Source organism: Anarhichas minor, unplaced genomic scaffold (assembly GCF_050575085.1).
Source record: "Anarhichas minor isolate MPS153535 unplaced genomic scaffold, ASM5057508v1 ptg000090l, whole genome shotgun sequence".
In the NCBI taxonomy this organism is placed as follows: Eukaryota; Metazoa; Chordata; class Actinopteri; order Perciformes; family Anarhichadidae; genus Anarhichas; species Anarhichas minor.
In genome coordinates this window covers 2,860,795-2,883,776 of record NW_027466536.1, presented here as the reverse complement: position 1 = coordinate 2,883,776, position 22,982 = coordinate 2,860,795, and the positions used below count along the sequence as shown (strand labels likewise).

Below are 22,982 nucleotides of genomic sequence, written 5' to 3'. Positions count from 1 at the left end.
GAAGGATCACATCAATGTCTTTCTCTACCTCATATGCCAGCCACTTTAAAGCTCAAATTGCACAATAAAGTGTATCTTATCTTCAAGATAAATGACTTTCATTATACATTTGTTTAACGCCCATACATCTACAAAAGAGCATTGTTTAATGAGGCGGACATACGAACACAGAGTCAACACACTGCTGCTAAGGGAACCTCCACTAGCTAGAGCCTGATAGTACCGTGTTGACTTGAGGGTGGAAAGGTGGACTAACACTATCTAACAAGCTATAAATATAAAGAAGGTTTCAAAGTACACTTCAGTATTTAATGCCTAAAGCTTAGTCAACTACCTTGATTTGAGCATGTTTTATTGTTTTATTGTTTTATTGAACCTTTACAGTATCTTTGGCATCAGTGACAGCCTTGATTCTACAGTATGTGGGTTATCTGCCCACTAGGCTCCAATTGATGGAATCTTTGTTTGTTTGGTCAAATTTACTTCTTCTGTACAATTTGCGATTGACTATTACACAACAGTCTGTGACACATAAACAATTTATTGTACATTTATAAAATTTCACCGCCGAACTGCATGCTGGGTACAGCTCGCGAGCGAGCCTGCTTGCTAGCACAACAGTCTGCTAACAGCTGCGAGAGGCTCCGTCGCTCCAAGTAACATTACATTAAAGAACAGAACAGAGCGATGCAGGATGAACAAAGACAGACCGGAGCAGTGTTTAACCACTAGAGGGCAGCAGTGTTAAATAATTTAATGAATCATAAACATTACACGATTTAACCACTAGTGGGCAGCAGTGTTACATCATTTAATGAATCATAAACATTACACGATTTAACCGCTAGTGGGCAGCAGTGTTACATCATTTAATGAATCATAAACATTACACGATTTAACCGCTAGTGGGCAGCAGTGTTAAATCATTGAATGAATCATAAACATTACACGATTTAACCACTAGAGGGCAGCAGTGTTAAATCATTTAATGAGTAATAAACATTACACGATTTAACCACTAGAGGGCAGCAGTGTTAAATCATTTAATGAGTAATAAACATTACACGATTTAACCACTAGAGGGCAGCAGTGTTAAATCATTTAATGAGTAATAAACATTACACGATTTAACCACTAGAGGGCAGCAGTGTTAAATCATTTAATGAATCATAAACATTACATGATTTAACCACTAGAGGGCAGCAGTGTTAAATCATTTAATGAATCATAAACAGTACATGATTTAACCACTAGAGGGCAGCAGTGTTACATCATTTAATGAATCATAAACATTACACGATTTAACCACTAGAGGGCAGCAGTGTTAAATCATTTAATGAATCATAAACAGTACAAGATTTAACCACTAGAGGGCAGCAGTGTTAAATCATTTAATGAATCATAAACAGTACATGATTTAACCACTAGCGGGCAGCAGTGTTAAATCATTTAATGAATCATAAACAGTACATGATTTAACCACTAGAGGGCAGCAGTGTTAAATCATTTAATGAATCATAAACAGTACATGATTTAACCACTAGAGGGCAGCAGTGTTAAATCATTTAATGAATCATGATGCGCAAGTACAATCCTGACTTTCTTAACACTTTCAGTGTGTGGAATGTGGGCTAATGCTATCAAACGAAGCACTGAAGCCTTCAAAAATAAAGCGATACCTAGCGACGAAACATCCAACGCTCGTGGGAAAGCCTGTTGGGCTTCTTGTTGTGTATGCAGGTTTACATACACATGATAAATAAATGTCTTTGTGATCATCACATTGTATCATCTCATTTATTTAACAAGGGTTTTGCCTGTTCAACTCCGCGAGGACGCCGGCGTCCTCGATCCCCTCCCCTTCCGTTCCGTTCCTACGGCTTGCTTGCGCAAACTACGTCTCAAAACATGGCCGTGTTTGGTATCCCAGCATGCCCAAAACCCTCATCTTTGCAAAGAAATCATCGATTTTCTTTAATTTCTTATGGATTTTTCACAAAAGGAGCCCAAACACACATTGTCCAAAGTCGCCATAACCGCTCCAAGTCGGATCTTGCAGCATTTCGACGGAAAAAGACACATTACAGACCCAACAATGTGCTAGCGGATGTTACCATGGAGCTAGTAGCTTCAGAAAACGCTAGTACTTAAAGTACAAACCTTATCTTCCACTTCTATAAGCCATCAACCAACGTATAACCTTGCGTAACTGAGCTACCCTCATACTCGATCGTGCGCTCAGTCGCAGCCATTACGCACAGTAAATCCGCTACTTACATACCACTTCTTCGACCATATATGTATAGTTCTTGCAATTTGCGAAGGCTAAAAATAAAAGGAAAGTAATATAATATCAAAATATAAAGAGAGAAACACCTTTAGTGTGTCAGAATATCATTTGGTTACCATGTGTCCATTTGGGTCTCCAAATATCCTTTTAGAGCTCCGCCTGGATCTCTTCATGGAAGAAACACTGTAGAATGGTCATACTTTGTCCAATCTTCTTCAAATTTGAGGCAGTGGTTCACTGATAGTGTAGTTACAGTCCTATACTGTCATTTACCTGTACAGATACAGCCACAGGCAGTTATTTATACTGAAAGATACTTTTTTATTTTATGCGGACAAAAATCTTCAATTTTTACTGACTCCAAAGGCCCACTGCTCTGTTTCTATATGACCTACAGGTTTTCTGACACTTTTGATGCATATAGTCACAGTGGTTCAGAAGCTACAGCCATTTTAATTTGGGTATGTCATTTTAGGCGGTTTTGCTCCAAAATAGGGGTGGAGTTGAACAGGTAACAATATAGTTTTTGAATACAAATCAAACCAAGAGTGAGATCAATTAGTTAAACTAATAGTGTTAATATTTGAATGGGCCCTGGGACACTTTGTACTTGAAAAGTTGGGCCCCGAGGTCAAAAAGGTTAAGAACCCCTGCTGTATTGTGTCACCATAAGACTGTTGAGGGCCTCTTACACTCTCCGCACTGCAGGAGGAAGCATTGAGCATCCTGTTGTCCTCATAAATGTCTTCTTGTCTCACTTGAATTTTGACAAACTGAGACTGATGAGTGCTGAGAGCATTCTGTCCAAAGCTGAGTATGAGATTAAATTGCCACCTAGAGCGGATAAACCCTTTTTTTTGTAAAAGCATGGCGGTACCTCTGTACCTTCTGGTACCTTCAGGCCAAACTTCACTTTTTTGGGGAGTTTATTTTTTGCAGAGCGGTATCCAAGAATAGCAATGTTTATTTGTTTTTTAAACGTTTCATCCTTCCAATAATTTGTGTTTAATGAGCCTCACATCCTTACCGCCAGCATGGCCATAGACTTTTAGTTGTGTGGAGAAAGCATTGCTTTTTAGGTCTTACAAACCTAACTTGATGCTTCATTACCTGATGAAATATTTATTATTCCTGAAGTGTTTACAATCAGTTTTATGTGTTCATCTTCTTACTTCCCTGACCTTTGACGGTTTCTGGAGAACTGTTGGATATGTGGCAATGCTATAATCTGCATATGGACCGATTTACTGTGTTGTACAAAGTAATCCTCATGACTCGGAGTACCTGCTTGTTAAAAGATGCATTCTGCTTTAGAGCCATTTAAGCCACCTGCAACCGATTCACTATTTAAAAAGCTTCACATTAACTCAACATGACTGAAGTTGAACCAAAAAAAAAATAAATCACAATACGAAAGTGTAACTTTAGATGTCTTGGGTGTTTTATTGAATACAACACCAAACCAGTGAAGTTGAGAAATGAGTCGGAGTAGTTCACATAATCCTGCAGACTAAGAAAAGCCAGCTCTGTAGTACAAAAATAAAACGTCCAATGGGGTGAACATGAAGAACGGGTGAAAACTCTTTAGAGACACTGTAACTGTGAAAAGTCATATTTAATAAAAACAAGACAACCCTTAGAGGATCTTTTTTTATTTATTTATGTACAGAATATAATTAAAAACCAAACAATCAGAGGTACTGCTCTGGTGTTGTTGGTAGTTTAATAGTGGACAGTCTTGGCTGGCCTCGTCTCATCCAGGTCAGCTTCCAGGTAACGGAATCGGCGATGACGACGCAGAATCTCAATTGCCTTTTGTTCTACAGTGGAAGGAGTGATGCCAAGATCCTCCAGACCAGGAAGTCCTGGGTACTTCATGTCTGTTGTGTGAAACTGGAAAATGAAAGCACAGAGCAGAATTAGTGATGGCGGTAGAGCCTCCACGGTTGGTGGCACAATAGGCCCTTTTCAAAGCAGCACATCAGAATGGCTAGTGTTCTCAAAACTTCCAGTTTCAAGCTATACAAAGATCTTGGTCGTCTTACCCTGTCCACTTTGTCTGGGGTTGTCCAGGGCTCAAATGGGTTCATTGCAAAAAACTTTGCAGCAATGCTGAAAGTAGAAAAAAAAAGAAACTATCACATGATTGTACAGGGGTACATAACAACTGCACCCAAAACAAACCCTGCAGTTAGTTACATAAAAGATGCCTTTTCTCTGAAAATGCTGAAAAACATTTTTAAAGCACGTACTGGTAGAGTGGGCGGGGCAGAGGGTAGGGCACAAAAGGTCTGTGTGCCACGGCGTAGATGTACTCCACCAGGTCATGGAGGAGGTACCGGTTGGGACTAGACGACGAGAGAAAACGGGACAAAAACAATTCACGAAGGAGAGCCCCCATCATGTAAATCTGAGCTCACAAGTGACACAAATACAGGGCATGAAACACAGACCAACATATGATGACAGACAAGGTTTCCTTTCCTTCAATAGGGCCTCTTCTCTAGAGGTGCTCTCTGACGTTCACTTAATTGCATCTTTGTCTGATCCTCGCACTCTCGTTCCTCTCACTCCCAAACTTATAAACTAATGAAAATTATTCCAATAAATTTGTTTTGTAAAATCGATAATCCAACTTAATAAATAAAACAAGTGTGGACTGTGAAAACAACAGAAAAGACAAAAACTACTTAACAATGAAAATATAAAAATGATAACAAAATAGAATGAAAAGCTATAATAACAGTAACAGTAATTAAACAGCATGAAATAAAAACATTAATAAAATAAGTGACTAAAATGTCTATCAACCATTCTAAATCAAAGTTTACGTTCAAAGACTTCAACACTGTGAACAAAGCTGATTCAAAGGTTTTAGTCCTGCACTTTGGAACAACCTGAGGGGCCGTACCGGTTCACACACTGTAAACATCTGAGATACCAGTGCAAGACCATAAAGTGCTTTGAAAACTAGTAAAAATATTTGACCAGATAGGAGTGTTAATAACAGCGTAAACCTCTAAACCAAAGACTAAACAGCTGACCATGATGCATTGTATTTTCCCCTTCAATGTTCTTGTATATGAAATTTCAGTATTTGCTCAGTCTAACCCTAAGCACAGTGTTTTTAAGCACTGACCACCTACCCAACTAATGCATACGTCTTCCCATTAGCATCAGGGTCTCTGACAGCATTGATAATGGCCTTGGCCACATCCACCACCTGAGGGAGAAAAGAGACGGGTTAGTTGGGTTCATTTGGTCATGATTATTGTATTTATTAGAAGGGAAAATATCAGAATAGCTGCCCCCTTTCAACAAACGCACATGAACAGGCTGCTTCACAGTCTTCTTTCCCATGGATATGAGTGGAACAGCATTGCCAAACCAGCGCATGTCTGAAAAAGGGTTAAAACCACACAGTGCATTTTCACTGGTTAGCTGATAACTTAGAATCAAAAAGGGAACATTTGCAATACTGTGGAACAAGTGGTCAAATTGTTTTAGCAATAGCTCCACTTGTGCTTGTAGAAGTTGATGAAGAGACGACAGTGCCATTAATGCACCAGCTCAGCTGGACAGCATCCATGAAAGAGCACTAAATGCACAGCAACCAAATCAGTGAAAAGGAGCGCAGCGACGTTCACTAACACGAGTCACATTCCCAACACCCAGAAACTGCCGTGTTGGCCTCCTAGTAGATTACAGTCAATGACTGACTTCAGTCTCTTTCACTCACACAAACAACCGTCTTACTTGCATGATAGTTGAAGAATCTGTCCTCCCTCCCAAAGATCTCAGAGGGCTTCATGATGACCGCTTCGGGAAACTCATCTCTCACTGCCGTCTCTCCTACAGCCTATGGGTGAAAGTACATTTATACAGGTTGACCTTCACTGGCTTAAACATGTTGATACTGTTCAACAGAAACACGAGTTTAAATGAGCCAAAACAGCCCTTCACCTTGTTCCTCAGGTACTTGGACTGGCTGCGTATGTCAGCGTTGAGGTGAGACATGTGGATGAACTTTGTGATGCCGGCCTCTCTGGCTGCCTTGGCAATCTGCTGAGGGATGGTCACGAAGACATCGTCGTAGCTATAGTTCCTGTGCACAAAAAGAGGAGCAATGATGACCTACAATTTACACGCCCAGTCAGCAATGTCCTCCAACATTCACCTATACCTCGCCTCTAAACCAGCTTAAAATGCCAACAACATCATGCATAAAGCAGATACTTTAGGACATGTTTCCAGTCCACACATACTTTGTCTCCCACTCTCTGCCGACAAGGTTGATGACAACATTGGAGTGCTCCAAGGCCCGTTTGATAGAGTCTTTGTTCCTGGCATCCCACTCCTGTGACCAGACGGAGAGACAACACATTTGCATTTCATTTAAGGCTCTAACTTTATCATTCATATAAATAAGTACATGCAGATCAAAGAATCCACCATCCAAGAGTGTGGCAATATTTCTTTAAGAGACCCGTGTGTCTGTAAGCATCTTACCATGAAAATGATCTGTCCGAGATCACCCATGGGCCTCAAGTACATGATGTCATACTGATCAGAACGGTGAGGGACGACAATCTGAGAGCCAATGCGACCTGCAAGAAACATACAATCACATCTTTGGGTCGTTCTCTTACGTATGATCACAGTTTTGTTGAAGCAGGTTCCATAAATCCCTGCTGCGATATGGACCACCATTCAAACCACTTTAGAGTAGGATCTCCTTAACTGGCAACATTACAATATATAGGTTAAATGTCTCATATAAGCTACCTTTCAACTTTTTAGTAACTATATAAAATAAAATATGTGACATGACTGCCGATCGCAAAACAGGTTACAAAAAAACGTTGGTGTTTTTGGTACCCTTAGGAGCTAACTTTTCTTTTTTTTTTGCATATTTCTATTTGTGTATTTTTTAAATACTCATTTGTTATCAAAATGTAAGTGACATTTGTTAGAATATTACTTGATAGAAAATTTATAATATTTGTATGCAGTGTATATTATTGTACTGTCAAATAGACAATACACGAGTATGATATTTCATTATCTTTTAATTAACATTTTTACCTGGTGGGCTTAAGGAGACACTAGCAAACACATCAGTGGATGTAAAGGAGTATAGCTAATCACTTCTCTGCATTATCAATTTATAATTTGTAGGCTATGTAAGTGCATCATATGTGGTTATAGCTCCATCACAAGTCAATACATTCTGGATGGGCCTAAATCATATCCTAACATTAGTAATACTTTTCAAATGAGTTGTTTGAGATGACTGCAACAACAAAAGAACTACAGTGCCTGGCCACGCGTGACATAAGCATGCAGTCTGTACAGGGATGTGAAATATGTATATATTAAAATGCCTGAAATAGTCATTTGGTGAGCTATTGGAAACATTATGTGATGTTTACAAGCACAAGCTCAAAATACACAAGTTTGCTGAATATATAGTGATTATTAGTGTGCATTTAACTTAACACCAGTAATTATTTACACTATATTTTTTCAACTCACCCAGCCTGTTGACCACGTATCGACCCAGAAAACCCGTAGCACCAAACACCGTAGCCGCTATTCCACTGGAGGAGGAGCGTCCTCCTTTCCCTTTGGGGACGACAGCATGGTGTATCTTCCTCTGCTGGACTTTGGTGACGGAGGCAGCGGACAGTACGGCAGGGGAGCAGCTACCTATTGAGAGGAAAGGAACACAGGCAGTGTTTGAATCACATTATAGAGGTTTGTGGTGCTCTTAATTTGTATGGCAGTATACTGAGAGGTGTTACTGATGCTTACTGTGATTTAACCTTGTTCATATAAACGGGGTGGACAGATACACAATACAGTTCAACATCATCACTAACTACATAGATAAATCATCTAACGTTAAAGCTGTAGATCTATAACGTTGACAATGTGACACTGAGCTTCTGTAGTGGTATTGAATGCAATGTATTTTTCTATTTTAATGCTTTGGGCACATTGTGTTTTACTCTTTGTGAACATACTACGAATTAGCTGTAAAAAATGGCTAAATCGGATACTATTGTATACATTGACCAGAGGAAAACACACATACATGATGAGCAAGAAGCATGCTGCATGCTTCCTAACGAATAACCAATGACAGGAACCGTAGACTGTGCGGGTGGACAAGTACTGCGTTATTTAATAAAGACAATTAGTTGATGTGAACCATATAACAGTCAGGCACTAACGCTAGCTCAGTGTCACTGTCACTTTAAGCATCGTCACTGTAAAACAACATATCAATTAGTCGGACATATAAAGCTGCTGTTGTATTTCACAAGTAAAAACATATCGTGACGTTAATGTAACGTCAAAAAAACACAACAGCAAGTGAACCACCATAACAGACGCAACGTCAAGTTAGGCCACCGTGCAGGATAATGGCTACAGCTCAGCCTAACTTAACTATTCGTTCATTTATTAACACACATAGTGATGCAGGTGTTTGTATAGTCAGTAAACTGATAATATTAGAGTTATTCAAACATCTAAATGTGAGCTACTAGCTAGCTAAAGCCCTTGCTAGGAGGTGACTAGCCGAGCCGGTTAGCAAGGTCACTCGAGCCGAGTATGTGGTCTAACTGTAAGCCTGGGTTAGCGTGAGTTACGTGTCAATATCTGAAATAACAACAATATATTCCTAGATGTCAATGCAAGCATCACAGGTCTACTGTTTTAGCATTACTCACTTGAAATTCTGGGAAGGACACTCGCAGGACGGCTAACCAGCGCTACGGTCGCCATCTTTCCGACTACGGCACACCGTATGGGCCAAGAAGCCAACGTCAGTTCACAACAGCGGTACATGAAGTTATAGCCACAGTGCAGCGCACAGGCAAGGCGAAAGCTGAAAGATGTGGTCCTAACAATACAAAAGGTATACAAAAGTTTATACGTCAACATACAGACAAAGGTCTTGGAAATGCAACCTCTGGTTTGACAATGAAAAGTGTGAAAGTGACTTATTATGATCATAAAAAAAGAGTTTTTCATGCTGTGTTCATTCAATAATTGTCATGAGAAGAAAATAATGATATGAACAGCGTCTGTTTCGATTGGCACACATATAAATCAATAAGCACTAAAATACTATTCAAGTGACTGTGGAAAGGTTTTTACATGTTGTGTTTACCTTTTTATTAACAAACAATAGCTTTTTAAAATAGATTTAATACATTTTAGATGACGCATGGTTTTATCTAAACTCTTTCACTTAATTGTACATGCAATCCGCGCGTTTCTGGCGTTGTCGGGTATTAATGGCTTAATGCAAGTCATAATGAGGGGTAGGCCATTATATTAGATTAGATCGTCCTTGGCCAAGACAACATTCATCTCTTCTACAGCCAGAATCGTTTATAACTGACCACAAACTATGGAGTCTGGTCTGGAGTGTGCCAACAGAATAATTATAGGTTTATAATTTCTAATTATAATTATTAGACTTATTAATAATACTTCAAATGCTATTTTGAATTAGTATTTATGATGCACTGAATGACTCAAATAAAGAGGTCTAAGCCACTCCTTCCACCACTCGTTCCTGCACAAAGCAGCAGGTGGCAGCCCTGTGCTGTGCACGTATATAACAACCAACCAATCAGAGCTCCTGTTTTTCTAAGTTGTAGGTGGCACACTGCTCACACATAGAGAGAGCAAAGTGACAACTGCAAATGTTAGTCAATGCAGTAATAGTTGGAGAAGTTATTAGGACGGAATATGATAAAGAAGAATTCTTAAATGGAAAAAAAATAATAATCTAAATGTAATCATGATTACAAAATGATTGTACAATTCTTATTTACAATCCATATTTTTTATTTACCAGTTACTTATTTAGCAACAGGCAGTGAAAACTATTACTACATCTTAAAACTATAAGTGAGAGCTTTACTTTGCATTATAACAATATGCCAACAGTGCCTCATTATCCTTTCAAGTTGAAGCATGGAAACAAAAACACAAACATTTGAATAAATACTATAAAATATGAAAGCATATGCTCTTTAAAACAACCTTTTATTTCATCATAAAAGACAAAGAGACATACAAATGTTTACGTGTACAACATAACCTTTCTTATTTCAGCTGCAATCCACTCTCTTGGGATCGCGTGTTGCTTAGCTAATAGATAGTGAGGGCACCGGTCTTACACATCTAAATTGAATCTCTGTTGGCGACTTAAGACATAAATCCATTGTAAAAAGATGGTATGTTCTGTAACATTAGACGAGACATCATTTTGTCAAATAAAAGGGATTCTGGCAGACTAGTCTGAACCCTTGTTGATGGGTAAGAATCCAACGGTTTCTAATCCAGGTGTACACAAAGAATAGTAAAGTGCGAGGTTTCTAATACTGCAAGGCACGAACTATCAATAACTGGATTGTCTTTTTGTTTCTAAAATAAAAAATGTTATGAATAACAGACATACAAAATATTTTCATACAGTGACAACACAACAAGTAAAACCTTGTCTAAACCCTCAACAAATATCTGAAATATTTTCTTAACATGTGTTCTGTATTACACATACGCAGTAAATTACAGCAAAAATATATACAATAAATTATATTACAATTAAATAGTTTGTGATTGTTAAATTAAATTGTTAAACAAATACGAAACATAGGATCAAACATATTCCATAATAAATACGTGAAATCATTAATAATCAATATGTCGTCAACTGAATTCTACAATTAAAAAGTATACGACAATTATTTCTTTAACATGATTTAAAAAAACATATTTTGGCTCAGCCTTTATTGCACACACTTCTTAAAATATTTTACCATTATGAAAGTTATGCTAAATGTGTAAAAGAAAAAAAGAATAAAATGCAAAACCAAATATTTGATACATTTTATAACCATGCAGTGTGTACTACTTTGTTTTTTAACATGGAAAATGAGAAAAGTAAAAGTGTTATGGTATAACCTGTTTATCAAAGATTTCAATGCCCAGCAAAGATTGGGTTCAATAGATAATACAGGAGACAGTGGAGAAGGTGATGCTGAACTATGAATTTGTTTTTTAAAATCATCTATATTCAACATGGGCAGACAGCTTGGTATCTCAATTGCGACACACTTAAACAAAATGCCTGCAACTGCACCTTAAGTCCTTTGTAAAAAAAAAAAAAAGTACAACTGGTTAATTGACTTCACGGTCATACAAACCCAAAGTTTCACAGAATAAAAGAATACACTATGACTGTATACTTGAAACAATAAATAGAGGGTGTCCCTCTTTGCTGATGATCATAGTGTCCCCTCCATACATCTATATTGTGTTCACGGCATGTGGGAACTGGTTTGCTTCCTACCTTTGAGTTGAAAACATCCACTTCTTTCCGACTTGAAACTCAGAAACTGAGACTTTTCCTCTGGTTCGGACATCTCCAACATGTTGTTTTTGTGACGTCGTGTAGACACAGAAACAACATGGCAGTATTCGTAGTAAATGGATCTTTAAATATTCTATGTGTGCAGGGCCAAACAAATGGCACTTTCTTTTCGCTGTCCATTTACTTCCACTTCACCATCTCAATCACTCTCAGGTGGGGAGTGGGACACTGAGCCTAAACAACAGTTCCCACATGTCATGAACCCAGCACGATTCCCCTTTGACTGTTATATGATAGGGGGCAAACACTGAGACTGCTCTTGGCTATCTTTTCTCTCTGTGCCCATTTCCTCTTGAGGCTTGATGATAATGTGAACGGGCCTCTCTCCACCTCCTTCTTGCTGCTTGGTATCTGTGGACAGCTTCCCCTCATTCTCACACACCTCCTCCTCCACTGAGGCCCCGATGGGCCGCAGACGCTCGGCAGTGGCCATCTTTGTTGCTGTTGCTGTGCCGTCTCTCTTCAGCTTGTCAGTAGTGCTGCTTTCGGAGCTGACCTTCTCCGCTGTGCCAAAAAAAACAAAAAACATTAAATGTCGGCTCAAGGTGAATACAAAACAACTCTGTTGCTATGTCCGCTGCTATGGCAATTGCTAATAATTCCACCTGAACCGTTTTTTATGTATTATATTATGTAAGAGGTCTCTGCTCTATTTGAGCCGTTTGTTGTATCTATAATTGTTACTTTTACTTAAAATGTCCTGTAAATATGGGTACTATCCTAAGTATATAGTATGGATGATGAAATGGACTGTACTCTTACCAGGCTTACTGGTCGAACTGTCTGAGACCTTCTTCACTGTTGGCTTGGTTCTTGGCCGGACTTTGTTGAAATTTCCCTCCAGGATCCACTCGTGCTGTAACCCCTCATCTGGAGTCATACGTTTGGTCGGGTCCCAACTGAAAACACATACAGAAAAAAAACTTAAGTCTGCTTGTACAGATTGTTGTTTCATCTCATCATTGTTATTTCCTGTTCTGGTTGACAGTCAAGCAGATGTTTAGAGTGAACATACGTGAGGCAGCGTTTGATGAAGTCTAAGAACAAAGCGTCATTCGTTTTCAACGCAGCTGACAGCTCCTTGGAGTTGGGTCTCCTCTTCTTCCCCTTGCTATTGGTGATGTTCCTAGGGTTTCCTTTTGAGTCTGCAGACAATTATCAAAATATATAATCTCGGCACATTGTTCCTATAGCGTAGTCTCACACCTTCTGCAAAGCACTGGCCTAGTTATTCATTTATCTTCTGATAACGTTTCGTGGTCTACATTGTTTGCTATAAGGCACGAATGAGATATTAAAAATATCGGAATAAATTCTCACCAAAGAACAGCCTTCTCCTCGCAGCTGACTGAACAAAATCATTTGGAGGCATCCCAAGAACCTGTAAGTCAAAATATCAGGACACCTTAACAAACTGACGCAACTCAACAGCCATATTGGAAAATTCTTGTGCGTTTACATTTCTAAATAAACGTCTTTCCATGTCGTACCTCCATTATGCAGGCTATCTGCTCCACTTCGCTCTCTCCTGGGAAGATAGGATAGCCTGTGTAGAGTTCAGCAAGGATGCAACCCAGACTCCACATGTCAATGGCCATGCTGTATGGGTGACCCAGGATGACCTCTGGGGAGCGGTAGAAGCGGCTCTGGATGTAGGTGTACACTAATGGAAAAGAAAGAAGAGACTGTGAGGGATATAAGATAGACATTCTGTGGACCATTTCTTTCACTATCCCGACATAGTTTTGTTACATCTTCTCTCAGTTGAGTTTTACGCTCTTACCTCTTTGTTGTTCATAACAGCTCGATCCAAAGTCAACCACCTTGATGTTCCCTGGCCCTCTCTGAGACAGAAGGATGTTCTCCTGTTGAAAAGTAGAAGCAAAAACCTTCAAACGAGTTGCTTTCATATAACGCAGCTGCAATATCATATTGTTCCACAAGATGGAGCAAAATCCACACTACTGTTCTGGGGAATCAATTACCAACAGCAGTGCAATGATTCAGTGCAAAGGAGTGGTCCGCATCAAGTCGTGTTGACTATATTCTAAATTCTGTCTTATATTCTATAGCTAAAAAAAAGGTTCAGGTATTACAGAAACTATGAAGTCAGTACCGGTTTGAGGTCGCAGTGGATTATCTTTTCCCTGTGCAGCATCTGCAGGCACCTGAGAAGAGCATGGGTGAACCGACGGATGAGAGCCAGACTGAAGCCCTGGAAGTTGTTTTTTTTGATGAGCTCGTACAAGTTCACTCTGATGAAAGAAACAACATGATGTCTCGTTAGTTCATGATGCTGTTAAAACATAAAACGACTGATAGGATATATTTTCTTTACAATAATCTCTATCTAAGTACTTTGTTCCTTACATAGCAGAGGGAGCTCAGTACGGATTCACTTATAAAAAGATGCACCACAAGGAGAACTGTTACTTGTTCCTCAAATAAACTCTCTGCTAAGTTTGATGTCACTCTACACTTTACATCACACTTGATAAAACATCCACTGACTGAGAAGCGCACACTTAAATGATCCTTGATGGTGCTGTCATTCAGAGGGAGACAGAGACACAGAATGTGTCCACCTACTATTTCTTGCTACGTGTAATAAGCATATACTTCTTTAGACTGTGTAACTTGAGCTTTCACACCATGAAGCAAGAAGGGGTAAGAGATAGGGCTCTAATCAAGGCCTTAACTAAAGGATTCGGTGACAGTAACGCAAGACAAGGTGGCGGTCCCAGACGTCCTCTAAAGGTCACTCAGCCTGAGTGATACACAGCACTATCTCCCTTCAAATAGATATCAGTTGCGTCCCACGCTAAAACACAGATGGCTGAAGGTACACAGGTGATCACTTAACTCCTGATTGACTGTGGTCATGTAGTGTTAGAATTAATGAATACAGACAAGTGCCTTTGGTAAGACAGTACAGTGATCTAATGGTGCTGTTGTACCATTGATTAACAGTAATGTCTACATATTCTCCTGTGAAACTAACTTATGGACATGCAGGCCTGCTTGCTTGCATGCAGAATACGTAGTAAGTAACTGAGCTAGGTGCAACACTTTGTCTGTTAACAGGTACCGAAGTCCACAGTCCTACCAGACGCGTACTAACCCGAGAAGCTCAAAGGAGATGCAGAGGTGATTTCGGAAGTAAAAGTACTCCTTCATGTGGATGACGTTGTGGAGGTTGTCTTTGTCTTTCCTTTTGATCACATCCAGGATCTTCAGCTCAACCAGAGCTTGGTGATGAAACCTACAGAAAAAAGGTACAGAAGATGTTATGTAACTGGAATACAAAAATATTACCTGAGATTTCAACACCATTTTATTTCTGAATTTCCAGGTATTGCAGGGCCAGAATGAATTATGTATATGTATTTAAGCTCTGACATGCCAAATAGTGATAAATAGCAGCACTCTTTGGAAATGTTTCACTGTATGAATATTTCTGCTGTTGATTATCTCTGAGAGGTTTGTCCCTGCACATCAATCCCTGGATATGTCTTTATCAACCATACACAATCCCCTCCATGGAAAGATAAGCAGAGTTCTCCTGAGGCAAGCAGTTTGCACCATTTTGTTTTCTGCATTATTGAAGTGGCGGTAAGACCGATGACTCCTGCATCTAACCTACAGGACTCGCAGGTAAGACAACACCATGGGTTCCGACTTCTATCATGCTAAATCAAGATCTCAACAATTTCACTCCTAAAATGTAAAGGGATTGCGGCAAAGGCATTTGGGAAAACCTCACAACGGGGTATCAGATCTCAGATGAATGCCACATTGAGTCTTTGATTGCGATTAATAACTTATTATATAGAGAATCTGCTTATTAAACAATAATTTTAAGATCTTTTCTAGGAAAGGCCCAATCAAAGGTGAATTGGTCAACTTAAACAAATCTGAATGAAATATGTGAGTGTACTCGTACCTTTTCTTATTGCGTATCATCTTAATGGCTACGAGTTCGTTGTTCTTGTGGTCCAGGCACTTCAGGACCTGCCCAAAGGAGCCTTTCCCAATCACTTCAAGCACTTCAAACCTGTATCCAATATGGTCATGCAGCACCTGAAAAAGCAAAAGGAAGAGCACTGTGAATATTTGAGCATTATGCACTGCATGCTTTTACTGAAATAAAAAAATATATCCATCACTATCCAGAAGTCAGCCCAACAGACCGTCTGCAGCTGCTGGATTAAGGTCATATGAAGGCGTCTGGTCATGTACAGTTCATCTTACGCAGGTTGAAATCATGCATATGTGTGTGTGAGTGTGTGAAATGATAATTGACGAGTCTTCACATTTTCAGTTAATCTTCTTATTTTTAAAATTATATCAATTTCATGTTTCTACACAATTGACACATGTACGTACTTTTCTGAATAACCATGGGGCCATTTATAGAACTTTACTGGTGGTTTGCAAATCTACAACACTATGACTTTAGTTCTTGCTGGCACTTTATGAAAACTGACTTTCTTCAAATTTGCTAGAGAGATACAGTAAAAAAATTCCACATGGTGAAACATTCAGTCACCTTTATTAGCAAACTCTTTGGCGGGGCATTCAAGTGCCTCTGGGAGATGTTATCAGGTAAGACTTGGGAGTTGCAAAACAGTAAACTTTTTCAGTCCAATTATATTTATATTTCTTGAAAGTTTGCGTGCCAGGCTTGAGTTTCAACACTTTGCTTGTAATTGTTTAACCACAGAACAATAACATAACATATGAATAAAAAACAAAAACAGACTTAATGTTTTGCGACAGACCAACCATCTTACCCTGACGTAGCTTCCATGCTCGTCATCATATCCACAGTTCTGCGGTGTGCCTTGGGAACCCTCGATTTTCTGAGAGCCCAGACCAAGGAACCATATCTCTGCGTAGTCCATGATTTCCTCCTGCTCAAACTCCGTCAGCCGGTCCTGGAAGTTCTTCAGTGCTTCTGCAACAGGAAGTAAGAGGAGGGTGAGATGAGTCACTATCATATTGATTACACCTCTGCCAAAAGAGGAGGATTGTGAACAATCGTCTTCAATGCCGGCATGCTATTTTTACGGCATCAAAACTAAATGTTACTTAGTTACAAGCCTGTCTTGGAACACCCCCGAAAGATTCAAAATGTGAGATAATGACTCTGTAATTCTCTTGTATTGTATTCTTATCCACGATATCATACCTATGGGGGACATGGGTAACTTGTGTCCCTCATATTCCTTTTCTTTCTCCAGCTTGTTGCTGACAACCTTGCTGTTGCGGGAGACGGACACTTTATCCATTGCTGCACCAATACGCATGCTGAATTGCTGGGTATGCTTCGACCTCTCATCCTGTACGATAAACACACACAGAGACAGCAGAGATCCTTTGTAATTATGAGCAAATAACAGATAAAGTAACAACACTTCACAGTCCCTGCAACTATCAGGCTGTTTCTCAGCTTTGCGTTGTATAAGCTACTGGGTTGAAATATTGATGCTGAATTTTTTGTTTCCATCAGAAACATCACAATGCAAAACGAGCTGCCACTGTAGGACGGGCTGCTGGTGTATGAGGGCCTCACCGGGTGTGTCTGGTAGTTGTTTTGGCTCACTTTGTTGGCAATTTGGGGCAGGATGTTGTCCGACTGCTGGTGTTGGTTTTTGGCATTGCTGACCACCACCTGGACCACCGGTGGCTCAAGCTGAGGCAGGGTCCCTACACCAGGGCCAAACTTCTGTAAAACAGAGGGATTGTTTAAATTTGACTGCCTTGAATAAAGAAATTAGAAACAATAAAGTTACATGAAAACACTTAACAGAGACACAAATAAAATAGGGTCAGAGGAAAAAAGATCTTTCTGTCACTCCGTCAACCTAAAATGTCAAGCAGTGTGACTAAAGACTTTGATTCAGAAAAAAAAGAGAATAATCAGGAAAATCAACAAAGAAAATGGCCAATTTCCACAGCTAGAAGGCTTTTAAGATCTTTTCCTGTAGGGAATAGCCCACTGTGTTTCAATGGAACAGAATAACAAATACTGAACAGCACATCTATGCACACCAAAGGCATGTAGAAAGAGTGGGTCAGTGTGAAGTCTAAATTAATTATTCTTTTTTCACTGTCGCTAAAAGCTTGTTACAGGCCCTTTCATTTTTTTCAAGAGTATTTGTCTGTGTCGGGCTCCAGCTCGTCAATTGTTGTTTGTGTTCTCAGCTCGCGATCTACATCCTTTTCACATGCATTTCGTCTGCGGAGGCTCAGGTAACCAGGACCCCTGGCGAGCGGCGGCTGGAATTACTGATCAGGTTGAGAGTGAAATGGGGACAAAGCCTGTGAGGCTGGGTACTGACACAGTCTGTCTGTAGTGGCTCTGTGGGGGAGGTGAAGAGCAGCAACCTGCTTTTCACTGGCTGCCATGCTGCTTGCTCTGAGAGCATGATTACATGTGTCACAGCCTTGCAAGGTTCAGCCCTGGCAATGATGGGCAAAATTAGACCTCTGTCCAGTGCCAAGTTCTCTGGGAAAAAGGAGATATCCTACTGACGAGTATCTGTGTCAAGAAGGCCGTTATACAGTATATTGTAAGACATGCTTTCCCTTACAGAGCAGCAATCCCACTCAAATTTCAGGTGGAAAATTCAAAAGAGAGCTTCCTCTACATCCTCCGTCCTTTCATGTAGCCTTCAGCAATGTACTGCATTAGCAACATAATACATTATTTCATATAATATTTATTAACAGCATTCCAGGGAAAAAAGCTTTCCCCATCCATACAGTAGATCGTTTGTACATCTCACGTGTTAGGGGCTGCTGCAGGATCTGCCAACTTGGTTATGACGCATAGAGATAGAGCTAAATATAGTTGCCAGCACCTGCCACAACAGGCAACGGAGGTAAACACAGTTACGTGCCTGTACATAACCGGGGCCATGCTGCTTAAAGAAGCTGCACTTGTATCAATGGAAATCTGTGATGCGTTACATCACATAACCACATATGTGCAGACAGATGTCTACAGCTGCATTTATGATTTTCTCAGGAGTATGTCAATATAAAAGACCTGAGTTATGACTATCACCATTCACATGCTTTAGTGAGGCTCTTCTTTTTCAATGAGCTGCTCGGCTAATGATCAAAAATACATAACAAGCGTCTATGAGGCATATCCAAGCCTTTTATTTCTAATAGGAGAGAGCATTCTGGAGTAGCTCACTGCATGTGTATGAAAAGAAAATAATAAGAAAAAGGGGAATACTATCTCTCAAGCAATGTTGATGAAATAATTCACTTAAACCTCATGTAAGGTTAACACTAAAACGAAAAGATGCCCTTGTTGGTCCATGTTCTGGTTAAGCGCTCTGCTGCCTCTTACTGGGGGGGGGGGAAGCGCTAACCTGTGAGCAGGATCGGTTTGATCCAAGACGGTTGCCTTCTGCTGGGAGTCTGTGAGGGTGAGGGAAGGCCTCCGGTCGTGACGTCTGTGGGAGGAATGAGAGCAATTCATTAAAAACCACATCAACTATATTTTTTCTTCTGCAATGATTTTCAAACAGCACAATTAACAGCATCATCTCTGAAGTCAGATTTAGGATTTCTTTTAAGCCAAGAGGCAACCTAAAGCAGTCGTGACTCGTGAATAACAATGAATAATAATAAGTCATTGCTTCTTGTGTTCATGCTGCCTGGATTCCCCAGTCTCCTCAGAAACACACAGCCTGTGGGCAGCACAGCGAGATTGCGGCGAGACGAGCAAAAATAATGTACTATCATCCTAAAATAGATTACTTCTGCAAAAACCCGGCAACCACGACCCTCTCGCTATCCAGTGTTCTCTGTATACCCGCTGGTTTGCGCAGGTGTGTGAACATGTGTGTGCATGTCCATGTGTCTGGCTGTGGGTGTACACGTGCCACCAAGCCTGTGTACACGACAGATCCCCTTTCCTAAATGTGTTGAAAGGAAGCGATAAATAAAGTAATAACGCAACAGAGTTCTGGATATACTAAAGTAGCATACGCATTTGGAATGACTCTCTCTGACAACAAGCCAGCTTGCGCGTGCCTTAATAATCAGCGGGTGAGCGTGCAGCTGCGTTGGGCGACACCATATGGGTGAAATAAAGCTTAGCTCCGTATGGGGATACGTGCTAAACTCACTCTGCCAGCCTGCATTCTGGGAGGGAGGGAGTGAGGGGGTGACAGGCTGGGTGTGGTCCACAGGTGCTGGATAGGAAACGGCTTCCCAATCACAATCACAACTTTTTTCATATTGAATGATTTATTTCCAAGAAACTTATAAACAAATCTCTGGCAAACACAGGATTTAAAGTGGGGCTTTTGTGTGATTCTTTGTGGGGAAACTCAGTTTTAGAGCTGTTGATTAAATCAACTAATCGATTAGTCGACAAAATCGTTAGTGTATGTCGACTAAGAATTTCTGTGGTCGAGAACGGCCCTAATATACACAAAGAAAGGTTTGATACAACAGTGTAGTCATGTTACAGCAGCACAGTGAGTGACAGCAGGAGCCATGTAGGTCACTGTGGCAGGTTGGCTTCTAAAACACCGCCTGCTAATGTCTGCTGTAAGCCTGGCTAATTAGCACTTAGCCAGTGGAAACCCAGTGACATCATAACATATGCCCACACACATTTCTGTGTTGCTCACCTCTGTCCTTAGAACCTGAAATAATGAGATTTTCTAAAGAGCCAGAATAGCAATATATAGAAATATCTATCATTGTCGGTATCTGTGCCTAAAATCCATGTGCGCACAAGAAAGCGATTGGATTATATGATACAGTAAATCCATCTTTTCCTGAGCCATAAATACAGTCCATTTATAAATATAAATAAAGTTACATGAATAGATAGATGGAGGCGAAGACACAGAAACAGATGTCAGGAGCAATGCCGACTCTGCTCTGTGTGACTCGGGGGTCTTAACTGGAGCTAAGATCATCCCAGTAGGGGTGTGAGGGCAGCTTTGGGTCCTCAAGGGTCAGAGGGTCAGCAAAGCAATAAAACCAGGAGTAACATCAACAAGTTGTGAAACTGTGCCCACTCACACTATCAGCTGTCAGACAGCATGTACTTTTTTCAATGTATAATCACACTGCCCTGTTGTTTTTATTGCACACAACAGGCTGTTTCCTGTTGGCATCAAATGTGACCTCAAAATTAAGACTAGGCTTGAGGATGATTAGTTTGTCAATGCAAAAATTACATCATATCTAACTTTTGTGACTAAAAACAATAAAAAAAAAGCCCAAAATGGCAAGGTTTAAATTTGCAACAGTTTCCATGTAAGGTGTGTCAAATATACCAGAACGCATATAGAATTCTGTCAGCACCACAAACACTGAAATAAGTAGGCTAAACAAAGACTGAAGTAGAAATGGATCAGATTTTTCATCACAACTTGGCATGTGGTCTGGAGAAAGGGGGCGGAATACAGCATAAGTAATCAAGTGGGATATTTTGTAGAGGAGAAATGCAAATATTTCCAAATTGAGAATCACTTCACATTCTTGGCATGTATGGATAAAGGTAATTAGAGAATGTACAGTGAATGGTTGACTTTTATTTTAGTTGATCATTGTAAAAGGATACCTGCGGAGGGTTTCTCCCAAAATGGAATTAGCCTGGAGCGAAGCCCTGTATCTGGGCAAAATAAATTCTTATTCCATGGAAAAGCAAAAATAGGAAATCTGTAAGTTAACTATGAGGAATGCTAAAGTGTTATCATGGGAGATAAAGTATTGTTATAACAATATAAAAACTTTCACTGATAATTTGGACACTCTGAATGGCCATACATTGCTTTCAAATCGACCACAATATGAACCAGAGTACCACAGTCACGCTATAAAAAAGAACACAGGAAACTACTATTTAGCAGCCATCCAAGTCGCTTACAAAAAAATGCCTCACCTTGTTATTTATTTCTGGCAACATGCTGTGTGTTATCGGTGTCAGTCTTTACAGCAACAATCCAAACACGGAAGAGAGTTTATCAAATCCAACAAAGAGTCATAGCATCCAACTCAGTCCAGCCTCGAAACCAAGACGCACTTCACAACTTCGTGAGGAGGACTGAATAAACACTGACAAGTACAATCCTGATGACTGATCGAGATCCACCGACCCAAACCTGCCGTACTCCTGGTTTTACGCGCACGGGGCAAATGCGCTGTCGTCAGAGAGGCGATTAGCGAGCGAGACAAGCTGTCGAGGGTCTCTGCGTCTTGGCGCGTTCTGCTAAGACACCGAGAGAGCCACCTGTTCAGGTTTCCACCGCTGATAGCTGGGGATCTCTTGATATAGATGTTTTTTTTTTTTCCGTGTTCGCTCTCGTCCACCTACACCATGCTGTGTGACTGATGCGCTCTCCGACACCGACGCGTTAGAGCGAGGGTTCACACCGACGCACACGCACGTCGTGGCCACACTTATTATACAGCAACTGTTATGTAGTTCTGCTCGCTGTCTCGAAGCTGACTGTCAAAATCGTGTCGTGCAGTCTCACTGTCATTCTGGAAATCTAATATGTCTTCCATCAAGTGACAAGAACGGAACTCGTTTCCTTATTTCGGGGGTCTTAACACTCAAACGAGCTGCAATCGGAAAACAGAATATAAGAGGGATCACTCAAGCAAATATCGAAGACGTCTTTTAAATTGGGCAGCATTGTTAACAAATAATATCATATCACGGGATAATTTGTATTAGTTGTATAAAAGCTTTTGAATAACAGGCTCCCTGTCTCTTAGTCAACTACTGTGTCGCGGTGGACAGTAATGATGAAATTGAATTACTAATTTTGCTATAAATATTAAATGCAAAAACAGCCAGTGAGATGGAAGCTTCCCTTGTCAAATTTCAGGTCCGGGGCCCTGCAAATCAATTCTCAACCTGCAGGAAGCTTGTATTTAACCAGGATGGTCTCCTGAGATCGAAATCTGTTTTCATAATTGGTACAGGAGCTAACACATAGTAAACATGCACCAAAAGAAGAGTGATGAAAAAAGGGCATTGGACGTCTCTGCCAAGACATCTCCGAAATGTTAAATTGTCAGAAACACAAATAGAAATCCGTCTTCTTCTTATTTGAAACGGACCACTATATTTTCTCGAGTCATTCAACAGAGTTGATGGACGGCCAAGAGATTCTGAATTTTCCTTAGAGCTAAAACTTGTAACAAGAGAACAGACACTACAGTTTTGTGTTGCTGTCATGATGC

At 40.2% G+C, this 22,982-nt stretch overlaps 2 protein-coding genes across 2 annotated transcripts; both read right to left on the bottom strand.

The window, feature by feature from the left end:
- Window positions 1-3,709: 3,709 nt before the first annotated feature.
- ndufa9a (NADH:ubiquinone oxidoreductase subunit A9a) lies at window positions 3,710-9,185 on the bottom strand. Its single transcript, XM_076082133.1, has 11 exons — window positions 9,028-9,185; window positions 7,826-7,999; window positions 6,800-6,897; window positions 6,556-6,647; window positions 6,254-6,395; window positions 6,047-6,149; window positions 5,618-5,688; window positions 5,437-5,513; window positions 4,543-4,638; window positions 4,336-4,402; window positions 3,710-4,183 (listed from the first exon to the last, which is right to left on the bottom strand). Exons 1-11 carry the CDS (start codon window positions 9,143-9,145, stop codon window positions 4,013-4,015), a joined length of 1,209 nt encoding a protein of 402 aa, XP_075938248.1. The 5' UTR covers window positions 9,146-9,185; the 3' UTR covers window positions 3,710-4,012.
- A 1,221-nt stretch (window positions 9,186-10,406) lies between these two features.
- On the bottom strand, window positions 10,407-19,312 carry dyrk4 (dual-specificity tyrosine-(Y)-phosphorylation regulated kinase 4). Its single transcript, XM_076082123.1, has 13 exons — window positions 19,136-19,312; window positions 17,323-17,475; window positions 16,939-17,089; window positions 16,541-16,704; window positions 15,691-15,827; window positions 14,869-15,009; window positions 13,864-14,002; window positions 13,531-13,612; window positions 13,238-13,410; window positions 13,068-13,128; window positions 12,763-12,892; window positions 12,510-12,646; window positions 10,407-12,251 (listed from the first exon to the last, which is right to left on the bottom strand). The coding sequence occupies exons 1-13, from the start codon at window positions 19,310-19,312 to the stop codon at window positions 11,974-11,976; spliced, it is 1,923 nt and encodes a 640-aa protein (XP_075938238.1). The 3' UTR covers window positions 10,407-11,973.
- Between the last annotated feature and the right edge of the window lie 3,670 nt (window positions 19,313-22,982).

Bases quoted from the DNA above. Each gene is read 5' to 3' on its own strand.
- ndufa9a (XM_076082133.1), bottom strand. From the start codon at position 9,145: ATGTACCGCTGTTGTGAACTGACGTTGGCTTCTTGGCCCATACGGTGT. The intron at 8,000-9,027 runs GTGAGTAATGCT...TCCTCTCAATAG, and splicing joins TGTCCTTCCCAGAATTTCAA to GTAGCTGCTCCCCTGCCGTA. The intron at 5,689-6,046 runs GTAAGACGGTTG...ACCCTTTTTCAG, and splicing joins ATTCTTCAACTATCATGCAA to ACATGCGCTGGTTTGGCAAT.
- dyrk4 (XM_076082123.1), bottom strand. From the start codon at position 19,312: ATGATGCTGTTAATTGTGCTGTTTGAAAATCATTGCAGAAGAAAAAAT. The intron at 17,476-19,135 runs GTTAGCGCTTCC...TCTGTTTTACAG, and splicing joins CAAACCGATCCTGCTCACAG to AAGTTTGGCCCTGGTGTAGG. The intron at 17,090-17,322 runs GTGAGGCCCTCA...TTTATCGTACAG, and splicing joins ACAACTACCAGACACACCCG to GATGAGAGGTCGAAGCATAC.